Source organism: Tamandua tetradactyla, chromosome 11 (assembly GCF_023851605.1).
Source record: "Tamandua tetradactyla isolate mTamTet1 chromosome 11, mTamTet1.pri, whole genome shotgun sequence".
In the NCBI taxonomy this organism is placed as follows: Eukaryota; Metazoa; Chordata; class Mammalia; order Pilosa; family Myrmecophagidae; genus Tamandua; species Tamandua tetradactyla.
Window position 1 is genome coordinate 84,496,277 of NC_135337.1, and position 24,547 is coordinate 84,520,823.

General features: G+C 53.6%; 2 protein-coding genes across 2 annotated transcripts in view; one reads left to right on the top strand and one right to left on the bottom strand.

Annotated features, from left to right (window-relative positions):
- Positions 1-1,878: 1,878 nt before the first annotated feature.
- CCL25 (C-C motif chemokine ligand 25) lies at positions 1,879-5,600 on the top strand. The gene is made up of 6 exons (XM_077121523.1): positions 1,879-1,967; positions 2,133-2,255; positions 4,188-4,305; positions 4,412-4,521; positions 4,826-4,930; positions 5,239-5,600. Exons 2-6 carry the CDS (start codon positions 2,183-2,185, stop codon positions 5,244-5,246), a joined length of 414 nt encoding a protein of 137 aa, XP_076977638.1. The 5' UTR covers positions 1,879-1,967; positions 2,133-2,182; the 3' UTR covers positions 5,247-5,600.
- A 1,164-nt stretch (positions 5,601-6,764) lies between these two features.
- FBN3 (fibrillin 3) overlaps positions 6,765-24,547 on the bottom strand; it is a 77,105-nt gene continuing 59,322 nt past the window's right edge. The window contains exons 52-64 of the mRNA XM_077121524.1: positions 23,942-24,061; positions 23,711-23,833; positions 22,874-23,008; positions 22,595-22,720; positions 21,526-21,732; positions 16,415-16,540; positions 15,287-15,409; positions 15,014-15,130; positions 14,067-14,195; positions 13,863-13,982; positions 11,740-11,974; positions 10,821-10,965; positions 6,765-7,969 (exon numbers count right to left, since the gene is read on the bottom strand). Of these exons, the coding sequence (XP_076977639.1) occupies positions 7,631-7,969; positions 10,821-10,965; positions 11,740-11,974; positions 13,863-13,982; positions 14,067-14,195; positions 15,014-15,130; positions 15,287-15,409; positions 16,415-16,540; positions 21,526-21,732; positions 22,595-22,720; positions 22,874-23,008; positions 23,711-23,833; positions 23,942-24,061 (2,045 nt within the window). The 3' untranslated portion in view covers positions 6,765-7,630. The remainder of the gene's footprint in view (positions 7,970-10,820; positions 10,966-11,739; positions 11,975-13,862; positions 13,983-14,066; positions 14,196-15,013; positions 15,131-15,286; positions 15,410-16,414; positions 16,541-21,525; positions 21,733-22,594; positions 22,721-22,873; positions 23,009-23,710; positions 23,834-23,941; positions 24,062-24,547) is intronic.

Sequence of the window (24,547 nt, forward strand, 5' to 3'; positions counted from 1 at the left end):
CTCTCCCTCTCCCAAGAGTATCAGAGAGATGACTAGGAGGGGGGAGGGGACGGGAAGGGGGCCTTGCATCTCCTATTCAAGGTCATCTTGCAGATGCAGACACAGATGCAGAGACGGTCCCCAGCTGGTAGTAGTTTAACCTCAAAACATCCAGAGCTGTAAGAATGGAAGAGGCCTCAGCTTCCCCCAGTTTGGCCCAGACCAAAAATATCTAACCCTCCTATTCAACTCGCGGGGTCGGCAACCGGGTCTCAGGGCGCACACACAACGCTGTGGCATCCAGAGAGCCCCTCTCCCAAGTCGATTCCTACGTCCTTGTCCCTCGAGAGCCCCCCTCGCTCAGGCCCCTTCCTCCCCGTTAAGGCTGCAGGTGGGACGTGAGGGGTGGGTGGTTAATCCCAAGTCTGGTTAAGGCCAAGTCTTGGCCGCTGCTCGCTGGCGGGACAGGCAGGGGTCAATGGGTCGCAGCTGGGAGGCTGGCCCGGCCCGCCACGCCGCGTCCCCACGCCTGCAGCCACGCGGACCCGCGTCCCGGCCAACCTCGAGCAATACACCCGAGCACAGCGCGCTCGGCTGGGGACGGCCCCGGCCACAGTTAGAACGCAGCTGGACACCCCCGCCCACCGAGCGACTTAGAGACGCAGGAGGGGCTGGGCGGGGCTCGTAAGCTCCGCCCCCGAGTCTAAATCCCGCCCACAAGGCTGTGCCCTACAATCCCGGCCCCCGCCTCCGCTCATAAGCCCCGCCCCTGCATCTTCAGGTGCCGGCTGACCTGTTCCAGTTTAAAATATATAAAGAAAACGCCTTTATATATTTTAAAACTTTGTATTGCAATAAACGATATAGCGCACACTTCCCATTTCAACCATATTCTGGTGTGCAACTCAATAGTATTAGTTATATTTCCAATATCGTGTTGCCGTCACAATATTACATCTATTACCCCTTCTGGATGGGTTTTGCTTTGCTGGCTGTCGGCATGCTTACCTGCGACTCCCTGCTTTGCTTCCCAAACCATATCTTTGTTTCTTAATAACAGCTTTATTGAGCTGTAATCCACCTTCCGTATAATTCACCCATTTAAAGTGGACCATTCCGTGGATTTTAGCATTTGCACCGAGTTGCGCAAGCGTCAGTACTATCTATTTCGGAACATTGCTATCACCCCCAAAAGAAACCCTGAACTCCTTATTCCATCTTATTCCACCCTCCCCCTCAGCCCCTAGCAACCACTAATTTACTTTCGGTTCCTACGGTTTTGCCTCTTCTGAAAACCAGGGCATTTCTGCGAAGCAATGTGAGCCCATTTCTTGGAAGGAGAGGACTGGGGTGAAGGTCCAGGCTCCCAGGAATGGGCGGCTGGGAGTGGGGAGCAGGGCTGATGACACTTCTGGGCTCTAGGCAGCCTGTCACCTGGCGGTGAAGGCAGCGTCCTGTGCAGCAGGAGTGGGGATGGGAGAAGGGAGAAGATGGGACCCTCAGGGAGACAGCAGGAGTGCCAGACAAGACCCTGGGTTGAAGTGGTGACGGCAGTGACAGTGCAGCCCGGTTGGGCTCAGGGCTGATTTCATCCATCTGTTTCTATTCTCTTCATCAAGGACACCACACCCCTCTCTGTCCCCCATCCCTGAGTTGGTGAAGGGAGCCAGTTCTTTCTATCCCCTTCTCCCTTTGCTTCTGGTCCTCTTGTCCCCAGCCACCCCAGCCACCTCCAGGTGTCATCAGGGAGAGAAGCAAGAAATAGAAACAGGGAGATGAGCCAAATGGACTGGAGGGAGAAGCATCCAGGGCCAGAGAGTGGGTGGGGAGAAGGAGGGAGGGTGCAGGGAGGGCAGGTGGCAGTAGGGTGGGGCGTGGTCTATAAAGGCTGAAGCTTTGCCTACCGGCCCAACGTGCAGGAGAGCTTGGCAGATACTCCGGCAGACAGGGCAGCGGGTACTGGCTCCAGGGGGGCCCGGCAGGCTTTGGTGAGTCCTTCCCCTGACCATAGCTGAGACCAGCAGACGGTTTCTCCAGCACGGCTTGTCCCAGCCTGTGCCACCTGCCTCCTTTCCTGAGGCTGGAGACGGGGATGCTTCCAGTGTCTGCTGCTGTTCCATTTCGGGTTCTCAGTTTCCACTCTGTTTCCCCAGGTGGCCCGATTACCCCTCCAGGTTCTCAGAGAGGAGGCCCACACTGCACCATGAACCTGTGGCTCCTGGCCAGCCAGGTGGCTTGCTTTGTGGTGGCCTGGGCTCCTGTTGTCTACACCCAAGGTACAGTCTTGGCCCCAGCCCACCCCATCCCCCTGCAGCCCCTGGCTTCCCATCGGTCCCATCCCTCCCCTCTCTCAGGATGCATCACTGATCCCACCCCCACCTCGATTTATTTGAGGGCTCCCCCCACCCCTGCCTTGCAAGAGGGAGCTGCTGGCATTCCACTATTGGAGGGGGTGGGGGCAGGTGAGCTCCATGAGAGGGGCAGGGTCTCCTGCCCCTTATTCCAGAGCCCCATGTTGGCTCCACAGTTCATGAACAAGGGCCCCCCTCCCTGCAGAATTTAGCTGGTTTAGGGACTGTGGGGAGTAGGGTAGATGGCTTCTAGAGGTGGCTCGCCAAGGACACCTTGCAACAGGGTGGTGGAAAAAGCAGAGCTCTGGGGAGCAACCACGGGGAAACTCCACTTCTCCCTGGCTGCTTGGGCGGTCCTGGCAGAGAATTGCACCACAAACATTATAAGCCTCAGTTTCCTGATATGCAAAGAAGGAATCTCCAGTTCCCACCGCAGAGGCTAAAAGCAAGGATTCAGTGAATGTTGGCTAATGCCAGGCACGACAATAATCATTGGAGTTATTACTACTGTATCTGATTCTACGTCTCCGTGCGTGGAAATCCCTACCCTCCTCCCCCCCATAGCAGGGAGTCGGGGGCTCGTGTGAACACACAGGCTGATTCTGGGTGGACGGTGTCCCAGGAATGTCACCATTACATCCTACATCCCTGTGGGTCCACGGAGGCCTCTGGGTTCCAGCAGCCAGCAAAGCAGGGCTCCTGGCTCAAACTGAGACACCCCCTCCCCTTGCCCCCCACCCGCCTGCCCCACCTGTCCTTCCCCTGAGCTAAGAGACCCAAGCCCCGCCCCCAGCTGCGCTTAGCCTTTGCCCAGGGAAGAGGCCTGGCTTTGTTCCCATCATCATCCTGCTATCAAAAGCAGAGTCCGGGAGGCAGGCCTAGCCTTGGCCCTTTGATCCAGCAGGAAAGTGGGCCCCCAGCCTTGGGAGCTGCCTGCTGAGCCCTGCAGCCCGGGCTCCATCTGATTTCACTGCCCCTTGCCCTCTGGGGCCAATGGCAGGGGAGCTGGGAGTGGGGGGGCCTGTCTTTCCTTCCCCCTCACACCATATACTGGGCTGCACAACAACTCAGATTTATTGGCTCCTGGAGGTGAGGGTCAGGCAGAGAGGGGAGTAGAAGTCCGAGCTGCTCAGGTCAAGAAGCTTGCCTCTGCCCACCCCACCCCCATCAGCAGCACATCCTCTGCTTATCCCAACTTCCCATCCTGCCTGACCCCTCTGAGCGCCCCAACCCTCCTCATCCTCTGAGCAGCCCAGGTGCATCCCTCTCCAAGCATGGATCAATTGCCCTGTCTCCCCAGAGACCATGAGCTCCCGGAGGGCAACACAACTTCCAATTTGTCCGTCTAGATGCTTGGCATTTAGCAGAAGCTCTTTAAAAGACCCTGGAATGCCTTGTCTTTTTTTTGGGGGGGGGTGGGGGTGGAGGGGTGATTGCAATTGTCGTGTCTTTGGGGAGGGACAGAATGACACAGAAGCAGGGACTTTAGGAGCAGCCAAGCAAACCCACTTATTTTAGGAAGTGGAAGGATTGGGGTGGGGAGGGGTGGCCCCTCTGTCCCCCTCTGCCCCAGAGCAGGAGACCAAGAAGCCCTGATTCAATAGGGCCATTCCCTACCCAGGGGCCAGAGCGCCCTCTCCAACTCCTGCCAGCTGTCCCCATATCAAGGGTGAGCCTGGCTGCCTCCTTAGTGCCGGTCTGTACCAGGGTCTGGGGGGGGGGGGTGTCATCGCATGTACCCGTGGGGACATGTATCATGAGCACCAGTGCCACATCCCTGTCCTCGTGAGTGACAGCCACCCCTCAAAGTGCGCACAGACGTACAAATAAAGATGCGTGCATGTGCGCTGGCTGCAGGGCCTTCTGAAGACTGCTGCCTGGCCTACCAGCCCTACACTCGGAAGGCTGTGCTCCGACATGCCCAGCATTACGTACGCCAGGAGGTGAGCGGGAGCTGCAATCTGCCTGCTGTGATGTGAGTGGGGCCTGGGGGCTCCTAGGGGTGGGGAGGGGCTCACGCACAATTTTATACCCCTCTCCTCCTTCCACGCTAACCTGGACACCCCATCCCCACCCGCCAGTTTCTTCTTCCCCCGGAGACACAAGATGATATGCGGGAACCCCCAGGCCAGGTGGGTGCAGGCAGGGATGAATTTCCTGGATGCACGGAGTAACCGGAGGAACTTCCGAGGTGGGTGAGACCACAGCCTCCCTGTCCGTGGGCCCCTGTGGAGGGAATAGGAGCCCAGAGTGCTGGCAGCCGCTGGTGAGAGGGGGTGGGGGTAGGGGGAGAGCTGAATGAAGAGCCCACTGACCAAGCACCTGTCCAGCTCTTTCAGTCAGAACCCCTGCAGTTGCCAGAGATGGAGACTCAAACAAATGGGGAAGGCATTGGCTCAAGTAACTAGTGCATCAGCTTCAGGTGTGGCTGGTTCCAGGTGCTCAAAAGGTATTGGCAGAGCTCTTATCTATTTTTCTCCCTATCTCTTGGACAGGCTCGCATTTTGGGCCGACAAGGTTGCGTTCTCAAGCCTCCAAGTTTAATGACCCTGGCAGAAGTAGTAAGAGGAACTTCTCCCTCCTAGCCACAGCTAAACCAGGCAAGAAGTCCGCCTCGTGGGTCCCTCCATGCACCCGTTATTTCTCCTGGGGGATCAGGGCCTGTATTCAGCACAGAGCAGGTTTGGGGATTTGTCTCTAGGGTTGAGGAGGGCTGGGTGCTGTGGTCAACCTCGCAGTTTCACCAGGGAGGGCCCTTGGCAGGTGCCGACTGCCCCAACCAAGGCGCCCAACCCAGAAGGACTTTGGCAAGTGCTGAAACTGAAAGCCATGCAGGGAACCAATAGCTGCAGGGCTCCCTGCTCCATTCCAGCCCCTTCATATGCCTGCTTCTCCTTTCCTCCTGCAGGACTGTGACCCCAGTCATCTCCCAGATCAGCGAGCACAAGAGGGGCAGAACTTTCTCTGGAACAATTCTGACTGCCCCAGTCCCTCTCCATCCTTCAGGCCAAATCTCAGTCCTTGACCTACCTTGTTCCTCCTTCCCTTCAAGCCCCTCTTCTGATCCAGGAACCCAGAGCTGCCCCTCTCGGGTAGAGGGTTTTGTAGAGAAGAATCCCAAGTCTTCCCCTCCCAGCAACCTCAGCCACCCAACTTGGGCCATACCTACCTGCCCCCCTCTGATTCCTTACAAATCTCCCATCAGTATAAGAGACCCCTCCCAGGTTGTGCTTTCCCATAACTTTGAACTAAACCTCTGGTGGGAAACCATTTCTGTCCCCATCCGGTTTCATGTGTCGATTGCTGCCCCAGGCTCTTCAGATGTAGTAGGTCCCATGAGATCCTCACCGCTGCCCCACCTCAACCCCCCACCCCCGCTCCCCCAATACTGCCTGAAGATGTGTTTTCCGAGCCATCATAAAAGCGGCCTCAGGCGCTTCCCAGATGGTGGCTTTGGGCAAAGTGCTCACTCTTCTGGGGTCTCTTTTTAAGTCTGTGCAGTGGGGGTTGCCAGGCTTGCTCTACCCAGATGCCAGGGCAGTGGACAGAACTGTTCTCTGCAAGCCATGCCCAGAGGACTCGTGGACAGGCGCCAGCAACCACTCTGCAGGCAAAGCAGGTCCATGCATCAGGGGTCCCTGGGGACACTCATTCAGACTTGTCCCTCCCCCCTGAAGCCCTCAAGTACAGCAGTTTCTGTAACAGAAAGTTCTGGATGAAAACCCAATGCACTTTCTCTATAAGACAAGAGGTGGTTCGGGGCCAGAGAGTAGACTCAGAAGAATATGGGTGACATGGGGCCCCATCCCATCTTATTGAGGGGCCCTGGGCAGGTCCCACAGACTGTCTAAGCCTTGTCCCCCCTCCCCCATCAAATAGGGGTGATGACAACAGGGTCCACCTTGTAAGGGTTTTGTGACACTCAGTGTGCTTCGACACACACATAAAACACACCCGCTGTTAGCCGTTCATGTTATGAGTATCCATCCAGCCCCTAGGATATAGACCTCGCTGAAGGAAATTCAGTAGATCTGACCTGAAACGGAGCCAGGCAGAATGGCACGGTAGCTGATGGTACAGACGCTGGCACGACTGCCCGACTTTGAACCTGGCTCTCCCACCTACAAGCTGGCATGACTTGGGCAAGTGTCTTAATCTCTCTGAGCCTCAGTTTCCCCATCTGTAAAATGGGGGTGAGAGTCTTTATTTCATGGGGTTGAAGCGAGGGCCAGTAACTGTAAAACAATCCAACAGATACAAGGCATGCAGCATGAGGTCGGGAAGAAGTAGCCGCTATGAGGGTCAGTGAACCCACAAGGGCTCCCAGGCACCGCTCACAGCCAGCTCTGGCTTTGTAACAGTCTCACTGGTCTGCACTTGGCAGAGCCTAAATGCGCACTGGAATCATCCCCTCCCCTCTCCGATGGTGGCCAGTCTTCATTTTCATCCATCTCTCCTTGGGGCCTAGGTTGAAACTCATCCTTCCCAATGCCTCAACCCTTCTGGGGCCTCAGAGGTCTGAACTGGGCCCTCCAGCTGCCCTACACCAAGAAAACTTGCCAGGGTGCAGATTTAACCCAAAATAACTTTATTGTTGTCTTTGTTTCTATAAAGCATTTTCAGGACACTATCTAGCCTCCTGAGGTCGGGGCAAGGGGAGGTCGACGAAGGATGCAAATGTGTGTCCCCCAGTCTGGTTGACCTTGGGGCCCGTAGCACTGCTGGTCTTAGAGACGGGACCCACTCCCACCCCAGTCGCCCATTTCCCCTGGCTGACCACTTTGGTGGCGCCACAGTGCAGTACAGAAGATTCAGCCTGAGAATGACCCGGAAACAGTGAACAAGGGTCCCTCCCTGACACTGATTATTGAGGGTGGAGGGTGCAGGCTGCAGCTTCCAGCCACCTCCAGGAAAAACTGGATATTGGGGTCCCTAGGTGGACACACAGGACTAGGCAGGGGCAGGGGCTTGCTCTCCTGAGGTCATAGAGTTTCACTTCTCCTGAGTTCTGAGGTCTGACCTGGTCAGCCATGGCTGCTGGGATCAATCCCAGCCCTATTGTCCCACCTGTGGGGCAGAGGACGGCATGGGCACCCTGGGGCCCATGGAGGTGAGGCTCATGGTATGCAGTATGCCGTGATGTAAGAGTTTCCCACAACCCTGTGGAGAGTTTCCCACACTCCTATGGAAAGAGGCGAGGTTGGGCAGGGCCCATGCAGTGCAGTTGGGGAGGGCGCTGGCCCCCTGTCTGGGGTTACAGAAAGGTCTTGGGCCAGGGAGGAGGTTGGGGCTTCTCCCAATCACAGTAGCTGCAGCTGTACCTTCAGCCGCAAGGCCTGGCCTCCAGACCTTGACCACCCCTTTAGCCGGGTGTCCCAGAGCCTTGCCACACTCACTACCTCCAGATGGTAGGTTCCGGGGCCTGGCCTCTGATACCCCAGCTGCAAGCAGCTGAGATCATGGAGATGATGCATTTGAAAGAAGCCTTGATCGTTGCCACGAGCAATGACGTAGCGGACCCGTCCGCCCAGACTCTCCAGTGCTGACCGCAGCTCCAGGATGTGTTCAGCCTGGCCTAGGCGTGAGAGGTTCAGGCCCAGGGTCAGTGGGGCCTCTGAGTCCAGGCTGGCCAGGCTCACCTGGGGGGAAAGACCAAGAGGCTGGTCAAGAAGCAGCAGGATGGGGTGGGTGGATGGGTGGGCCTGGACTGAAGGTATGTCATGATCAAAGAAGAGATTAGACAAATCTAAAGGGAAGGGCAAGGTTTAGTCTAAGTCTGCACTTGGCCTTCACTCAGCCTTCCATCCACAAGGCTAATGGTCAGTTTGGGCTACAGACACAGAAGTAAGAAAGCTAAGGCTGGTCTTGCTGGAAAAGGATGCCTTTTACACCTATGGCAAAGTAAAGCACAGAGACAGCCACTTTTACTCATGCTGACTCTAGGACCCCACTCTCAGGTGGTGGGTCTTGGTCAGGTCCTGTCATCCTAGACTGAGGGAAAATTGGAGATCTGGCTCAGAGATCCAAAGGGGGTCAGGCAGATGGCACCAGACCTCAGAGCCCCAAGGTCACTCAGAGGCAGCCCAAAGAGGCTGGCATAATGGACAAGGACCTTGCAGCAAAAGCCGGCCCCAGAGGATGCTGAAGACACAGTGAGAGAAACCTGAGTCCCAGCTGCCCCAGAGAGGAGAGAGAGTGAGCGCCAGAGAGAAGAGCCACCAACAGCTTTCCGGTTCCCAGGAGACTGACTGTACTTCCTGCATCTGGGTTCCTTGAGAGCCCCTGTGTGCAGACAACAAACCCCTCTTTATCCCAGCGCCTCTGGGCTCGTTCCCATTCCTGACAGCTGGACAGGGTCCTGAATAAGCCAGTGAGTTTCAACAGCAGGGCTGGGTGGTGTATCCGATCACACAGGCATTTATCTGTGTTTTCTTCTCCTTCACTCTGGGCCGGGCTGTGTTTTGTTTGACTAATTTACATGCTGACCGAGTGTTTTATAGTTGCATCCAAGTGAAAGCTATTCCTGTTTCCCAGCCCCTCCATTCTGGAGAATTCCGAGCTTCCCAGGGCTGTGGCTCAGACATGTTCTTTGACTGTCACCTGCTGACCGCTCAGCGGTATTGCAGGCAAAGTCCCGCCTCTGTCCAGATTTGCTCATACCCCTCCCAGAAGCCGCCCTGTGACAACTGCTCCACTCTTATTAAGTACCAAGAACTTACAAACCTGACACGAAAAGACAGTGGCAGCTAAAGAATCACATACACAGCTGACAAACAAACAAACAAAACAACAACTAGAAAGAAGAACACAAAGAGATACATCCACATTTAACTAACCTAATATGGCAAGCCCTCTAGAGCTAGCACTCCTATCGCACTTCTGGCTTTATTTTGCCCCTTAGCACCTACCATGTATCATATTTACCACGCATTACGAAATACGATGTTTTACTTATTTGTTTCTTGCCTGTCTCCCCTGCTAGAATAGCAGTCTCAGGGGGGCAGGGACTTTGTGTCTTTCCTATTTACTGCTGAGACCCCCATAATCATTACAGTGTTCAGCAAGTAGTACGTGTTCAGCAAAATCTGCAAACAAATTTGGAGCTGTCTGCAGGGGGTTGAGCTTGGAGTAATGGCCTCTGTGCCCAGTGATAATGTTTTGGAAACAACACAAAGTGATAAACTCAGAAGATGGTGACTGCAGGAGGCCCAAGATGCCAAGCCGTGAAGACCAAGGCTCTGGTGAAAGAAAAGCCCTGTGGTAGAGCTATGGAATCCCTGCTCTCCTCTTTCCAAGTTCTATAATTTGGGCATATAACCAAACTTCTGAACCTCAGTTTCCCCATCTGTAAAATGGGGATAATGGTGACATCTACACCTTCCAGGGTTGTTGTATGGATCAAGAGGCTGTGAAAAGCAAAACACTTGGAGCTGTGCCTGCATCCAGCAGGTGCTTACTAAATGCTTGGCATTCAGAACCACTGGATGTTGACAGCAGGACCAGTGAGCAGTAGCCTCAGGCTTTCTGGCTGAGGGGCAACCAGGCCAAATACGCAGCAAAACTGCCCTCCCTGCCAACCCTGGTGGGGTTCAGGTCCCAGATGGAGTGGTCAGAGGTGGCAGGTGACAGAGCCACAGATATGCTCTGCTGTCTCTGCAGGGCTGAGGAATGTCAGGAAGACTCCTCAGCTTTTAGAGAAAAGATGAATTCGGGGGCTGGAGCACAGCTCTGAGAGCATCATGGGCAAAAGAACGGGGGTAGGTGGGCCTGGCGGGGGCCTGCAGCTCCTGGAGACCTGAGACAAAGGACTCCCTTCCCCAAGGATCATGTAGAGAGGGAGCTTGGGCTTGCTCCGGTCTGGGAACAGGACCGGTGCTCAGGATTTCAGAGGGTGTGCATGGAGGATGCTGCAGGGAGGGGAGGTGGGGAATCGGGAATGGGGTGACGAATGGATGAAGCAGAGGGTCTGAGGGAGAAAATAAGCAAGGGGATGTTAAGCTGGTGCTCTGAGCTCTACTGGCCCTAAATCCAGAGGTCAAAGTCTCCTAGGGAGGGTTTGGCCAGCCAGAAAGGCTCTGGGGCATGGCCAAGGCTGGGGGGCCCTAGGCACGGGGGTGCAGGCAGGCCTGGGCTGGGGGGAACCTAGGATTGCTCTTGCTATGACTTGCCATGGAAAGACCCCAATGGAAGTAGCTCAACCCTCTCTGAGTCTGTGGGGGTGGGGGGGCTACCTGACTTACCCCAAGAGCAGACGGTGGGCTGTCAGGGGCCAGTACCCACAGAGGGGCCCCGAGAGCAATCCCAGGGCTGAGGAAGTATAGGAGGCTCATGCAGGGACCACAGAAAGGAAGACAAGGCTGGGATCTGGAGGCTTGGGGCCCCTCTTTGGGGCTGGCTCGGAGCAGCAGGACCCACAGCCTCCTTCCCATCATCCCCTGGCTGTTCCCTCCTACTGACCATGCCCCCATGCCCAGCACAGCCCTGTGGCACCTGGTGACGGGCACTGCGCCGCAGCCGGTCCTGTGGGGAGAGGCCGTTGATTTTGCATTCATAGCAGGCTTCAGGAGAGAAGAGCTCCTCCTTGTCTTGGGTCTCCTGGGTTCCGGGGCTGAAGCCCAGGCCAGACACACAGTGCCTAGGTCAGGAGGGAGGTGGGAGGGCCTTCAGGGGCCGTCTGGGCAGACCTCCCAGTCAGCCACTCCCCTCCATCTCTGCCCTCCACCGGCACTCTGAGCCAGGCTGCTACGGGGGGGGGGGGGGGGGGGGGGGGGGGACAAACGCTGGTGTGCAAATGTACTTTCCCCTTGGCTCCATGTGCAATGGGGGCAGGTGCGTGTGTCTGCACATCACTGGGTTTACCTTGGCACAGGTGTGAGCCTGCAGGCACAGCAGGACGATGGCATGGGCATGCGCACGTGTGAACACTGGAATGTGTGAATGTGCAGGGGTGCATGCCTGAGAATTCTGGGGATGTGTGCACGGGGTTGTTGTCACCTCTGCACACACGAGGGTGACAACATGTACACATGGGCACGCGTGCACTCAGGGAGGATGGCACGTGCGAGCACATGTGTGCATATCGGGATGCATGTGTGAGTGAATTCTCGTGCATATGGATTCACTGGTAGGTGGCCCGTAGTAGCTACGTGGACCACAAGGGGACAGAAGCATTGCAGGGACAACTACACAGCAGCGGCGTGTGAACCTGTGTGCTGCCAGGTGGGGGGGCCAGGTGCACAGGCAGGGGTGCTGCAGAGCCTCTGCACATCTTGGGTCTCTGTGCACACGTGCCTGCAGGCCCACGGGCCCATGCAGTGGGAGCACTGCTGGCAGAGGCCTGGGTGCATGCTTGGGCTCTGTGTGCAGCCCGTCCCTGTCCCGCCCCTCCACCCCCACCCTAGCATCTCACCCTTGCCCAGCCCGGAAGTAGCCTCGGGGGCAGCCGCAGAGGAAGCCACCAGGGGTGTTGGCACAGCCATAGCTGCAGGGTGCGCCTGGCACAGCACACTCGTCCACGTCGCGGCAGCCCCCCAGGGCCCGGTCGAAGTCAAAGCCCGAGGGGCAGACGCAGTGGAAGCCGCCCAGCGTGTTGTGGCAGGTGGCGCTGCCACAGGCCGCAGGCGACAGCATGCACTCGTTCTCATCTGGGGTGCAGGAGGAGGGGAAGGGAGGACAAGGGGATGGGGAAGGGAGGGGCGAGGGGTGTGGCCTTCCCACGCCCAGAGCCTTTCCCCTGGGAACACTTCCCCTCCCCAGCTGGCCCGGCCAGCTCCAGCTCCTCTTTCCAAGCCCAGGTCCAAAGGGCCTCCAGTCAGCTCACGGGAGCCTCGGTGCTAGGGCTGGCTCCCCAGCCCACCCCCACTCCCCACTTTACACTCCTTCACATTGCACCCCCTGCCCCTGCCCTGTGGTTCTCCCTCAAAGCACTTCTCAAAATTTAAATCAATCTCGAACCATGGAATGATCTAGAACAAGGTTTCTTAGCCTCGGCACTACTGACATTTGGAGATGGAGACTTTTTTGCTATCAGGATCACCCTGTATGTGGTAAGATGTTTAGCAGCATCCTTGGTCTCTACTTGCTAGATGCTGGTAAGACCCCCCCTTCTTTGGTGCGGCCATCAAAAATGTCTCTAAGACACTCAGAAATGTTCTCTACAGGGAAAGAAAGGTCTCCCTTTAAAAAAATCACTGCTGTAATTGATGCCTGTCTTCCCACGCCCACTAGACCAAACACCTGGCACAGGATCATCACTTCTGCATCTCCAAGTTCTGGCCAGTGCAAGGCAGGGCCTCAAGAAAACAAAGGCTGAAGCAATGAATGAGTTAAGTACATGGAGGAGGTGATGGGTTCAGAATGGGGAACTGACAGCAGCAGCTGGCAGTCTGTGTGATGCCAGTGGGAGGGGGATGCCAGGTGGGGAAAGATGGAGTACTTAGTTGAAGACCCAACTAAGGGGAGGGTGGGAAAGGCAGCTGGTGAGGAGGCAGAGAAGACGCGCTGTGAGGCCATGGGAGAGCAAAGAACAGCTGCATCATCGAGGCCATGGGGGCAGAGAGAGGCCAAGAAGGGCAGGCAGCAGAGCTCAGAGCAGTGGAGGTCGAGGGCGAGGGCTGAAGGGATGTGGAAGAGGGGATCACAGGAGAGTGGGCTCCAAGAAAGGGCACAGGATAAAAGTCAAACTGCAGGGGAGGAACAAGACGGGGGAGAGAACGAGGCTGTCCTTATCAACATTAAAAGAAGCAAGAGACAGAAAAGCTTGGGACATGCTGGAAGGAATTGCCTGAAAATGTAGAGCTGTGTTCCAGTAGCCATGTTTCTTGATGATGATTGAACAATGATATAGCTTTCACAATGAGACTCTGTGAATGTGAAAACCTTATGTCTGATGCTCCCTTTAGCTACTATATCAACAGAAGAGTAGAACATATGGAATAAAAATAAATAATAGGGGGAACAAATGTTAAAATAAATTCAGTTTGAAATAGTGGTAAATGAAAGCGAGGGGGAAGGGGTATGGTACGTATAGTCTTTTTTTTCTCTATTATCATTTTATTTCTTTTTCTGTTGTCTTTTTACTTCTTTTTCTAAATTGATGCAAATGTACTAAGAAATGATGAATATGCAACTATGTGATGATATTAAGAATTACTGATTGTATATGTAGAATGGAATGATATCTAAATGTTTTGTTAGTTAATTTTTTTTAATTAATAAAAAAAGTTTAAAAAAAAAAAAAAGAAAAGCTTGGGACAGCAAGTTAGTCTCCAAAGGAGAGTCTACAACAGCTAGAGCAAAGAAGAAGTACACGCACCCTTACTCCCGTTTGCTGCACCCGAGGCAGACATCACTAATCAATCTCAGCACACTTTCCCAGCCATCTGAGGATCAGCCCCCAAGAAATGGACGTGAAAGCCTTGCTGTTCTGGTTTGCAGCCCCCCGACTCCCAGCCTCTGCAGCGACGGGGAGCTCCTGCTCTGGACAGACACCTGTATGAGGGGCCCAACTCCCCACCAGGCCCTGACACTCACCCACACACTGGTCCCACCGGGAGTGTGGGATGAAGCCCTGGCGGCAGCCACAGCGGTAGCCTCCCAGCTCGTTCTGACAGCTGTGCTGGCAGCGGTGGGGCCCAGCGCACTCGTCCACGTCTGAGGGGCAAAGGGAGAGGGGAGAGGGGGTTTGCCCCACAGTCCCCTCCCGGCTCCTCAACCCATCCCAGCGCCAGACGCTACCTTCGCAGCTGCGGCCTGAGCTGTCTGGGATGAAGCCCGGATGGCACTCACAGCGGAAGCCACCCAGGACATTGTGGCAGCGTCCCCGGGTGCTACACGGGTCAGGCCAGGCCAAGCACTCATCCTTGTCTGCAGAGGACAGAGAGCAGGCAGGGTCACTTGGTGGCTAGGGGAGTCATGTCGGGGATCACGGTTCTGCTCTTACCACCTGACCACTGCATGGCTTTGGGCAGGTCCCTGGACCTCTCCGTGCCTCAGTTTACCCCCTGCAATCCCACCCCCACTGTACAGTTCCTTTCTCATTGAAATGCTGTCGAGGGCCAGATTATAAATATTTTCAACTTTGTGGGCCATACAAGGCTCTGTTCCAACGACTGATCTTTGCCCTTAGGGCACAGTCAATATGTAACCACACGGCAGTGGCTCTGTTCCAATAAAACTTCATTAACAAAAGGCAGTAGGGGGCTGGACTTGGCCCTCCTGGGTGTGGTTTACTGATCCGTGGACTAGAGCACTGCCTGGGACACAGCAGGTGCTGGCTGGGTCGATTAGTGGGGGCCTGAACGGGGTCACCCCTGGCTGAGCTCGGCTCTTGAGGAAGAAGTCTGGTCTCCTCCTGGGGCCACCAGATGCTCAGAAGCAGTGCAATGACAGACATCCTTGCAGCTTTGCTGTTTGCACCAACATCCCCTTTGGAACGAGGGAGCCCCCAGGCTTTCGGGAGAGAGACCCGGCAGGGACAGTTCAGGGGTGAGGGTAAGTGTCCTGAGAAAAAAGATTGAAGGTCTGGATGCCACCGGGACCAGAAAGCAAGGATTCTGCTCTATCATCCCTTCAACCCCAGTGCCTGGCAAACGCTGGGCACTTGATCCCCATTTGCTGGATGAAAGAGTGGGGAGCAGGGCTTTGCAGGCAGCTGCTGGGCGCTGGTGGCAATGGGCGCTCACCGAAGCAGGCCTGGTGGCGCTGGGCGAAGCCGGGGGGGCAGCGGCAGCTGAAGGAGCCGATGGTGTTGATGCAGATGAACTGGCAGTTGTGCCGCTTAGAGGAACATTCGTCCAGGTCTGTGGCACACACGGTCCCCACGGAGCTCAGGGGAGAATCAGGCGGGGGGCCAGAGGCTTCCCAGGGGAGCAGTGAGGAGCCCGGGACAGCCCTGGCGGGGTGGGGGTGGGGGGACAGGGATGGGACGTCACGGGGAGCGGGGGCCGGGAAGTCACCTCCGCAGGTCCTGCCATCATCCTCCAGCAGGTACCCGCGGGGACAGGCGCACAGGAAGCTGCCCTCCGTGTTTTTGCAGAAGGCGGCGCACGGCTTGGGGACCTGGCTGCACTCATCCACGTCTACAGGGAACAGTGACGGGGGGGTGGGATCAGCGCCCACTCCTGGGGGGCTCCACCTCTTTCCCAGACCCCAGCCACCTGGAATCTGCAGATTTACACCAGGGATTAGCAAACATCTGTCAGAAGCCAGACGGTAAATATTGTCGGCTTTGCCACCCGCGTGGTCTCAGTTTAAACTACTGAACTCAGCGGCCGCAGGAGCTCGGTAAACACACAGCCATGCCTGTGTGTTGGTGAAACTTTTTCTTTATCCACAGGTGGAGGGGATGTAGCTTGCTGACCATTAAGACATTCACAACGCAGTGGGACTGAAAACCTCAGCGTGTGCATAGCCATGGGAGAAGGGCCCCAACCAGAACCATTCCAGACAATCCTAAAGAACACCCAGGGCGGTATATAAAATTCTACAAAGGTTCCACGCACTAGGGTCACTTTCCAGAAACCTACAACCTCCAGATGGATCCCTGGACCAGATAAGTCCTGAAATGCAGAGGGCCCAGCCTCTCTAGAACCTCAGCTAGTTCCATCTCCCTACCCCATATTATCGACAGCCCCTTCCAACATGAAAAAGTTAGAATGGACATAGCCCAAATACCCCCAAAGAGTGAGAGAAAGATCAAAGGTGATGGTGGAGTTATACAGAGAAGACAGGATTTAACAAATGAGCATGAGTGCTGAATCATTAAATTGATAACTCTTTTAGTCTCCAGTATTCTAATTCCACCTAAAATTGTGGAATTGTAACCTATGCCATACTCTGAAATCTGTTCTACAACTAAAAGGAAAAAAGAAGAAAAAGAAAGGTAGCCAAAACCCGAGGGATCAGCGTGCTTTTGCTTCTGTTCTGTTTCCTCGATTATCTTTATGGTGTAGGCACCATCACTCACTCAAGGAAAACCCAATCCTGCTGACCCAAAGGCCCTGGCTGATGGGAGGCGAGGGCCAGCTGCACTGGAGGGGTCTGGCTGGGCCAGGAAGGATGGGGTGGCAAGGACCGGGGCTCACCCAGGCAGGTGGTGGCAGTGGTGTCCGGCACATACCCGGCCTGGCAGTGGCAGCGGAAGGAGCCCAGGCTGTTGACACATTCGCCGTGGGGGCAGGGGCGCGTGAGCACGCGGCACTCGTCGACATCTGGGGACAAGCGGGGCTTGGTTGGGGGTGGGGGGCAGCCGCTTTGGGTACTGGGGTGCAGCTGTTCCCTTTTGCCCACCAGCGCTCTCTTGAGAGGCAGGTGCAGCCTCCCCACTGCACCCTAGGGTCGGGACCTGGGCGGCTGTGGGACCTCAGACAGCTGGGAGGGACTATTGAGGCTCCTCCCACTAAACCCTCAGTCCCGCAGCCTTGCCACCAATGCACAGAGACTCCCAGCACCCAGGTTTCACACGCTGGCCACACGCTCAGACGCTCCCGTGCAATCACAGGGACACACACTCATGGGCACCTCGGCCCCCAGACACACACATGTGCAATCACCTCCTCTCCGACCCTCTGGGTGTTTCCACTGCTCGCGTGGGATTACTCTCCTTACACTCTATGCGGCACTTGCACACGGACACACTCACGCTCATTCCCACTCACGCATACCTACGCTCACAGAGACAGTCTCAGGAATGCGGAACCAGTTCATTTGCCCTTACCTACCTGCCCCCCTGCCCCAGTCCCCAGATGGATGGCGGGGACCCCTTATCCGGCTCATCCACACAGAACACACACTGGCTCGCACACTGTCATAAATTTGATGGCACACACACACACGTTCATGAACAAGCTTACATACAACCACGTGCCAGCTCCCAAAGCCAGGCCCTGCCCTGATCAAGATACTGGGATGAGAAGGTTTAGGGCTCTAAACGGTTTCCTAGGGAAGATGGGACATCTGTATCCATGTAAAGGGGGCAATTCCTAGCACTGGCTTTCTCAAGACAAAATTCACATACAGATTAACAAAATTGGGGATTACTGAGAAATAGGACATCCTATTCAGATTCTATAGATGAAACCTAGAGGAGGTAAATTGGATATTCCTTGGTTCGTTTCCTCAGTAGAGACGCTGAACTGAAAAGATCAGTAAAATACTTCCTGACCCAAGAGAGTAAAGTCCTAGGGACTTTTCAAATGTAAAGTTGTCAGACAAAAGTAAACTTTCAATCTTTCTAGGACTAGAGTCATAGGAACCTAGTTGGAGTCACTATAAAATATAAGCTCTTTGTGTCTTTATCAACACATCTTGTAACACTTATGTAAATAAAACTTCTCAAATAAAACATCCAATTAAAATATGCAAAAAAAAGAGATTCCCACGCAGAAAAAACCAAGGAGGCCCGTATGCTTTAGCCTCTATATGCTCTGTAAACTCATTTTATGGATACGCTCTGAAGGCACGCACTCACACACTGCAATGTGGGAGAGGTTTCTTTCTTTTCCTTCCTTCCTTCCTTCCTCCCTCCCTCCCTCCCTTTCCTTCCTCCCTCCTTTCCTTTCCTTCCTTTCCTCCCCTCTCCATCCCTCCCTTACTTCCTTCCATTCCCCCTTCCCCCCTTTCCAGGAATAGCTGTCATAACACTAGCTACATACAAGTTAAAGGAACAGAAGTTTCAGAGTCTAAATTCTAGCAAGCACACTAAAATATCAAGATGCCCAGGTTTCAGTAAAGAAACAGGAAGCGACAGCCCAGGCAAAAGAGAAGATTAACATGTTAGCACCCATCAGTGACAAGGATCTAGGGCCCACCAGACAAAAATAAGTAAAAGAAGAAAAAAGGTCCTAATTGTGCTCAAAGGGCTAAAGGAAAACATGGACAAAGAACTAAAAGAAATCAGGAAAACCACAGATGGATACAAAGAGAATACCAATGAAGGGATGGAAATTTCCAGAAGAAACCAAACAGAACTCAAGACCACAGTAACAGAAATGAAAAATTCCCTAGAGGGCTGCAATAGCAGATTGGACCTAGAAGAAAAGAATTGGTGAACTTGAAGGCAAGACCATTTAAATCATGCAGTCTGAGGAGTAGAAGGAAGGAAGAACTAAGGAAAGGGAACAGAGCCTGAGAAAACGGTGAGATATCATCAAGCATACCAATATATGCATTGTGTGAATCCCAGGAGGAGAGAGACAGAGGCAGAGAGAATGTTGAAGGAAATAATGCTAAAAACTTCCTCAATTTAATGAAAGACATGAATATACACATCTAAGCTCAATGAGCTCCAAGTTGGATAAACCCAAATAGACCTACACCATGATATAAACTTTTAAAAGACAAAGATAAAGAGGGAATTATGAAAGCAGCATGAGAGAAGCAATACGTCAAATTCAAAGGAGCCTCAATAAGATTAAGTGCCCATTTCTCATTGGAAAGCATGGAAACAAGAAGGCACTAGGATGAGATATTTAAACTACTGAAGGCCAAAAAACTGCCACCCAAGAATTCTTATCTAGCAAACTGCCTTTCAAAAATGAAGGTGGGGCAGTGCGACAGTGTCTCAATGGCAGAAGTCTCATCTGCCATGCTGGGGTCCTGGGTTCGATTCCAAGAGCCTGCCCATATATATATATATATAAAAGTTGAATTAAAATATTCCCAGATAAATCAAAGCTGGAGGTGTTCATCATCAAGAGTCCAGCTCTATAAGAGAAGCTAAAGAGAGTTCTGCAGGTTGAAAGAAAAGGACAATAGATAAGCGATCGAAGCCACATGAAGAAGCAAAGATTTCCAGTAAGGGTAATGACATGGGCAAATAATAAATGCCAGTACGAGTGCATTTTTGGTTTGTAACTCTACCTTCTACTTCCTACAAATGCACAAACTGTGATAATAAATCAGTGGTTTTGGTCTCACGATTATAAACATGCAATTTGAGACAAGAACTACATAAAAGGCGCAGAGGGAGCAGATACTGTTGGAGATGGTAATAAAGCTAATGAGGTTGTATTACATTTAAGCTTCATTGCTACTGTAAAGAAATGTATCAGAATATGCAAACTCACAGGGACAGAAAGTAGAGCACAGGTTGCCAGGGGCAGGGGGGAATGGAGAGTTAATGCCTAATGGGTGCAGGGTTTTTGTTTGGGGAGATGGGAAAGTTTTAGGAATGGAAGGTGGAGAGGGTACAACAATATTGTGAGTGTGACTAATCCCACTGAATGGTGTTATGCTTGGGAGGGGTTGAGTGAAAAGCTTTATGGTGTGTGTATGTTCTCACAATTTTTTTTCAAAAGAAGAGCAACTAATAAGGTATCCGTGGCTGAGAGTTCAAATAGAGTCAAGAGGCTACTCTGGCGGTGGCTCTTATGCAAGCGTCAGTTAGACATTGCTACCTATCATACCTTGCCAACCCCCAACCAAAACCATTTCAGCCAATCTGCTAAAGAACACCTGGGGCAATATATACAATTTTACAAAGGTTCCATGCACTGGGGTAACTTTCCAGAAACCTACAACCTCCAGATGGTTCCCTGGACCAGATAAACCCTGAAACCTAGAGGGGCCAGCCTTTCCAGAACATCAGCTAGTTCCACTCTCTACCCCATATTATCGACAGCCCCTTCCAACATGAAAAAGCCTGAATGGCCATAGCCCAAATACCCCTAAAGAGTGGGAGAAAGATCAAAGGTGATGATGGAGTTATACAGAGAATGTAGGGTTTAACAAATGAGTATGATGTTTGAATCAGTATATTGATATTTCTTTTGTCTACAGTATCTTAGAGCAGCTAGATTTAAAAACCTAAAATTATGGAATTGGAACCCATACCAAACAATGAAATCTGTTCTACAACTAATTGTTGTGCTGGGCTTTGAAATTTATTGCTTTTCTGCATATATGTCATTTTTCACACAAAAAGTCAATCGTGTTGATAAAAAAATATTTATTCCTTCTAGCCTCTAATGTTCTGGAGCAGCTAGAAGGAAAAATCTGAGATGATGGTATGGTAGCCCATGACAAACTCTGGGATCTGTCCTGGAACTATTTGTTGAAGAGTGCGTTGAAAACTATTGCTTTTTCTTTCTTTGCTTCGTAAATATGTTATATTATACAATAAAAAAAGTTAAAAGAAAAAAAAAGAGCAACTTTTTTTTTTTAAAGAGACAATGACAATTAAATACCATATGTGATCCTGGACAGGATCTAACAAAGGAGGAGAAAAGGCTCAAAAAGGCATTGCTGGGACATATGAAAAAATTGGAATACAAACTGGAAGCTTTATACCAACGTTACATTTGTTTAACTTGATAACTGGACTTTAGGTGGTTACATGAGGCATATCCTTGCTTGGAGGAAATGTACATGGAAGTATGAAGTGTTCAAGGACATGATGTGACAACCTACACTCAAATGTTCAGACAATGGATTGATAGATAGCTAGACAGACAGGTAGACGGATTGACAGGAGAGAAAGGAAATATTGCAAATGTGACAGAATGTTAAAACTGGTGGACCTGGGTTATGGGGGGTGGTATCGGGAGTTCGCTGTATGGGATTTAAATTGTTTTTGCAACTGTTCTGCAAGTCTGAAAGGATTTCACAACAGCTCTCACAATTTCGCACACTTGCTATTCATTAACAAATACACACAGAGAACACTCGATTCACACGCTCAGTGGTGCCTACAAAGGCTCATTAAGCTTGCACAAACAGAAGGAACACAATGACACACTTTCACGAATGTACTAGCACACACTTAAACTCACCAGCACACACACAAACCCATAAGCAAGCTCACACACCAGCACAAACAACATGCTCATCGACAAGTTTGCACATACACAGGGAACTTACTGGCTCACTCACTTTCACACACTTGCTAGTACACAAGCTCATTAGCAAGTTCATACACATAAAGAACACACATACACCAGCTTGCACATTGGCTCCCATGCTCACAAGCACAACTCATTAACAAGCTCACACACACAGAAAGAACACACTGGCACACACTTTCACCCACTCCCTGGCACACGGACACAAACTCATTAACAAGCTCGCACATGCAAAGAACACACATACACAGGCTTGCACACCTGCCACACCCAATCATATGCTCACTACTGAGTTCCAGCACACACAGACCCTTTCACCCCTACCCCATCAGCATCCTGCAGAGCAGGGCACCCACCTCGGCCCTCAGTGGTGTAGCCTGAGCCGTGGGGGCACAGCTTCCTGTAGGCAGGGGTGCTGGGCAGGGGGCAGAACTCACAGAGGGGACCCCAGCCAAGGCCCCCCGCACAGCAGCACTCCACCCTGGTGACGTCCTCTCTGCTGCTCGCCTGAGCCTGGCACACGGCCTGCAATACCTCAGAAAAGCAGGATCCCCGTCGGACGTCTGGAGAGAATGGGTGGTGTTGGCAGGTGTGGGAAACAGGCATGCAGCAGCCCTCCCTGCAGCTCCCAGTGCCTCATGAGTCTGCACATGGGCTCACGGACATCCCGGACCTGAACGCAAGGGCACTCAGGACGGGACCTTTCAAGTCATTGCTAGCCAGGCCATCTCAGGGTGGGTGTGGGTGGGAGGGAAGAACAGAGAGAGGCCTCTGGGCTAGGGAGGGAACACTTCTGCCTGAGAGCAAAAGCCTCAGCAAGAACTGAGAGTCAGGGGCTGCATGGAGAACGAAGAATGCTGGGAGGATGAGGCAAGAGGTGGGGGTGCCCCGAGGCAGCAGAGTCAGAGCAGAAGGGGGACGTCCGGAGACAGGGTGGTGGCAGATGGAGAGACTAGATGTCGGGGCGAGGGGAATAAGGTGGATGTTTGGGAGGATCTGGGGGTCCCACTGAGATGGGGCTCAGGGGCAATGATGCTGAGTTTGCTTTGAAGTTAGATGCATCTTGGTGGGGGGGGGGGAGGCTGGAGGGTGCGCAGGAGGCAGCTGGATACACAAATCGGGGTGCAGATACGCGGCTGCAGGTGGGGTGCAGTGAAAAGGAAGGAGAGCAGAGCAGCCAGGACACCCAGTGACATCTGCTAGGCTTACGCCCCCGAAGGTGGTGGAAAAAGATGTCCCGTTCCTGGGCGGGATGAGGGTAGAAGTGAGATGGGAGGAGCAGCGGGGGCCAGCCTGGGGGGCCTGGGGGAAGAGAAAGAGCGGCTGTGCCTGTGGAGATTAGCGGGCCGATGGGCTCAGCAGGCCACTCTGCACCCCTCGGTGCTCCCGGACGGGGCCGCGTGGCTGGGGACCGGCCGCACTCACCGCGGCACTCGGTGAGGGAGGGGCTGGCCTGGAAGCCGGCATCGCAGTCGCAGTGGAAGCTGCCCACCGTGTTGACGCAGCGGCCGTTGGCACAGACGCCGGGCTGGGCGTGGCATTCGTCGTCATCTGTGGGTGGGGGGGAGGAGAAGCTGGACCACGGAGCTGGACCACGGAGGGCTCCAGCCCCCAGCCCACCTATTCCACAGCCCACGTCTCCCTCGGGTCCAGCCATCCTCTTGCTTCCCCTGCACCCCCGAAGCACCCCCACCCCGCCCGTACCTGTGCAGCCCCCTCCGGAGCCAGGCAGGGGCCGGGTTCCAGGCGGGCAGACACATGCGAAGGTGCCGATGAGGTTTTTGCACATCATGCCCCGGGTGTGGCAGTCCTGTTGGTTATCTGCACACTCGTCCACGTCTGCCGGGAACAGGGGCAGGTGGCAGTCAAGGCCGATGGCCCCAAACCTGGTCCCGAGCTGTCCGGGCCCTGGATCCCACCTCCTGGTGGCCCCAGTGGGACTAGAGAGGCCCCTTCAGCACTGCCAGGGGCCCATCTCTTCCAAGAAGGGGGCCCCTGAGCAGCCAAGGGGGTCAGACCTGTCACCCTGACCCCTGGGTCCGCTAACCTGAAATAGCCCTTGAGGCCCCAAGCTCCAAGGTGGGCTTTGCCATCTGAGGCACTGTGGACACTTGGGGTGTTAAATGGCATTGTTGGCCTCTGCCTGCAGAGGAGCAGCCCCCGCCCCAGCTGTGACAATAAAAAACATCCCCAGCCATCATCAAACGTCCCCTGGACAGGGGACAGAACTTTGGGTGAGGACCATGTCCTGGCCCATTTGGGGAGGGTCCCGGGGAGGCTGCCAGATGCAACCTACTGTCCTGTTAGGCTCTGATCCCAGAGAGATGCCGTACCCCATTTTAATAACAACAAAATGCAGTAAACAATAGAAGCAGAATTGCCACGCAAAACAGAGTGCCTACTGCATGCCTTCCCTTCGCAGTTTCCCATCTGTGGTTCACTCCCACTCTGACGTCCCCATTTTACTGCCCCAGGGCAGTGTGATGCCAGGGCCTGAGGTGTGCCAATGCTGGTGTCCCTGCCAACACAGGCGGACCTTACCTCGGCACATGGCTCCGTCCTCTCGCAGGGCGTAGCCGGCTGGGCACATGCATATGTAAGAGCCCTCAGTATTATGGCAGCGGAAGGCACAGACCAGGGGGTTCAGGCTGCATTCGTCGATGTCTGTGAGGCCAGGGGGATGGCAGCTGGGTCGGGTCTGCCCCACTCCCTCAGCTGGGCCAGCCCTAGCATGCCCATCACAGAGCCCAGGCCCCAAGGACAGGGTCATACCCTCGCAGGTCATCATGGGGCCGGGCTCAAAGCCATCAGCGCAGGCACATTCGAAGCCTCCAATGACGTTGGTGCAAGTGCCTGCCCCACAGGGGTGCCCAATGGAACACTCGTCTGTGTCTGGGGTGGCGGCAAGAGGTGGTGGTCAGTGCCTGCAGAGTGCCCCAATCCTCAATACTATCCTGTCTGCCTCCTCGTTGACTGCCATAAACCAGACGTGGTCAAATCTGATACCTTCCTAGGCTGGAAGTAGGGCAGGCATGCCAGGACACGTTCAATACATGAATGAATAAGTGAGTGAATGAGGAGGTGAATGAGTGAGTTAATGAACAAGTGAGTAGATGAGTTAATGGCTGAATGAGAGAAGAAGTAAGTGAGGAAATAAATGAATTAGTGAATAAATGAATGAGAAAAGGGATAAGTGAGTGAGTTAATGAGTGAATACATGAGTGGATAAGTGAGAGAATCAATGAGTGGATGAATGAGTAATGAGTGGATGAATGAGTGAGAAAGTGAATGAATGAGTTAATGAATGAATGAGAAAAATGAGTGAGTGAATAAATGAATGAGAGCTAAGTGACTGAGTGAATGAATGAATAAATGAGT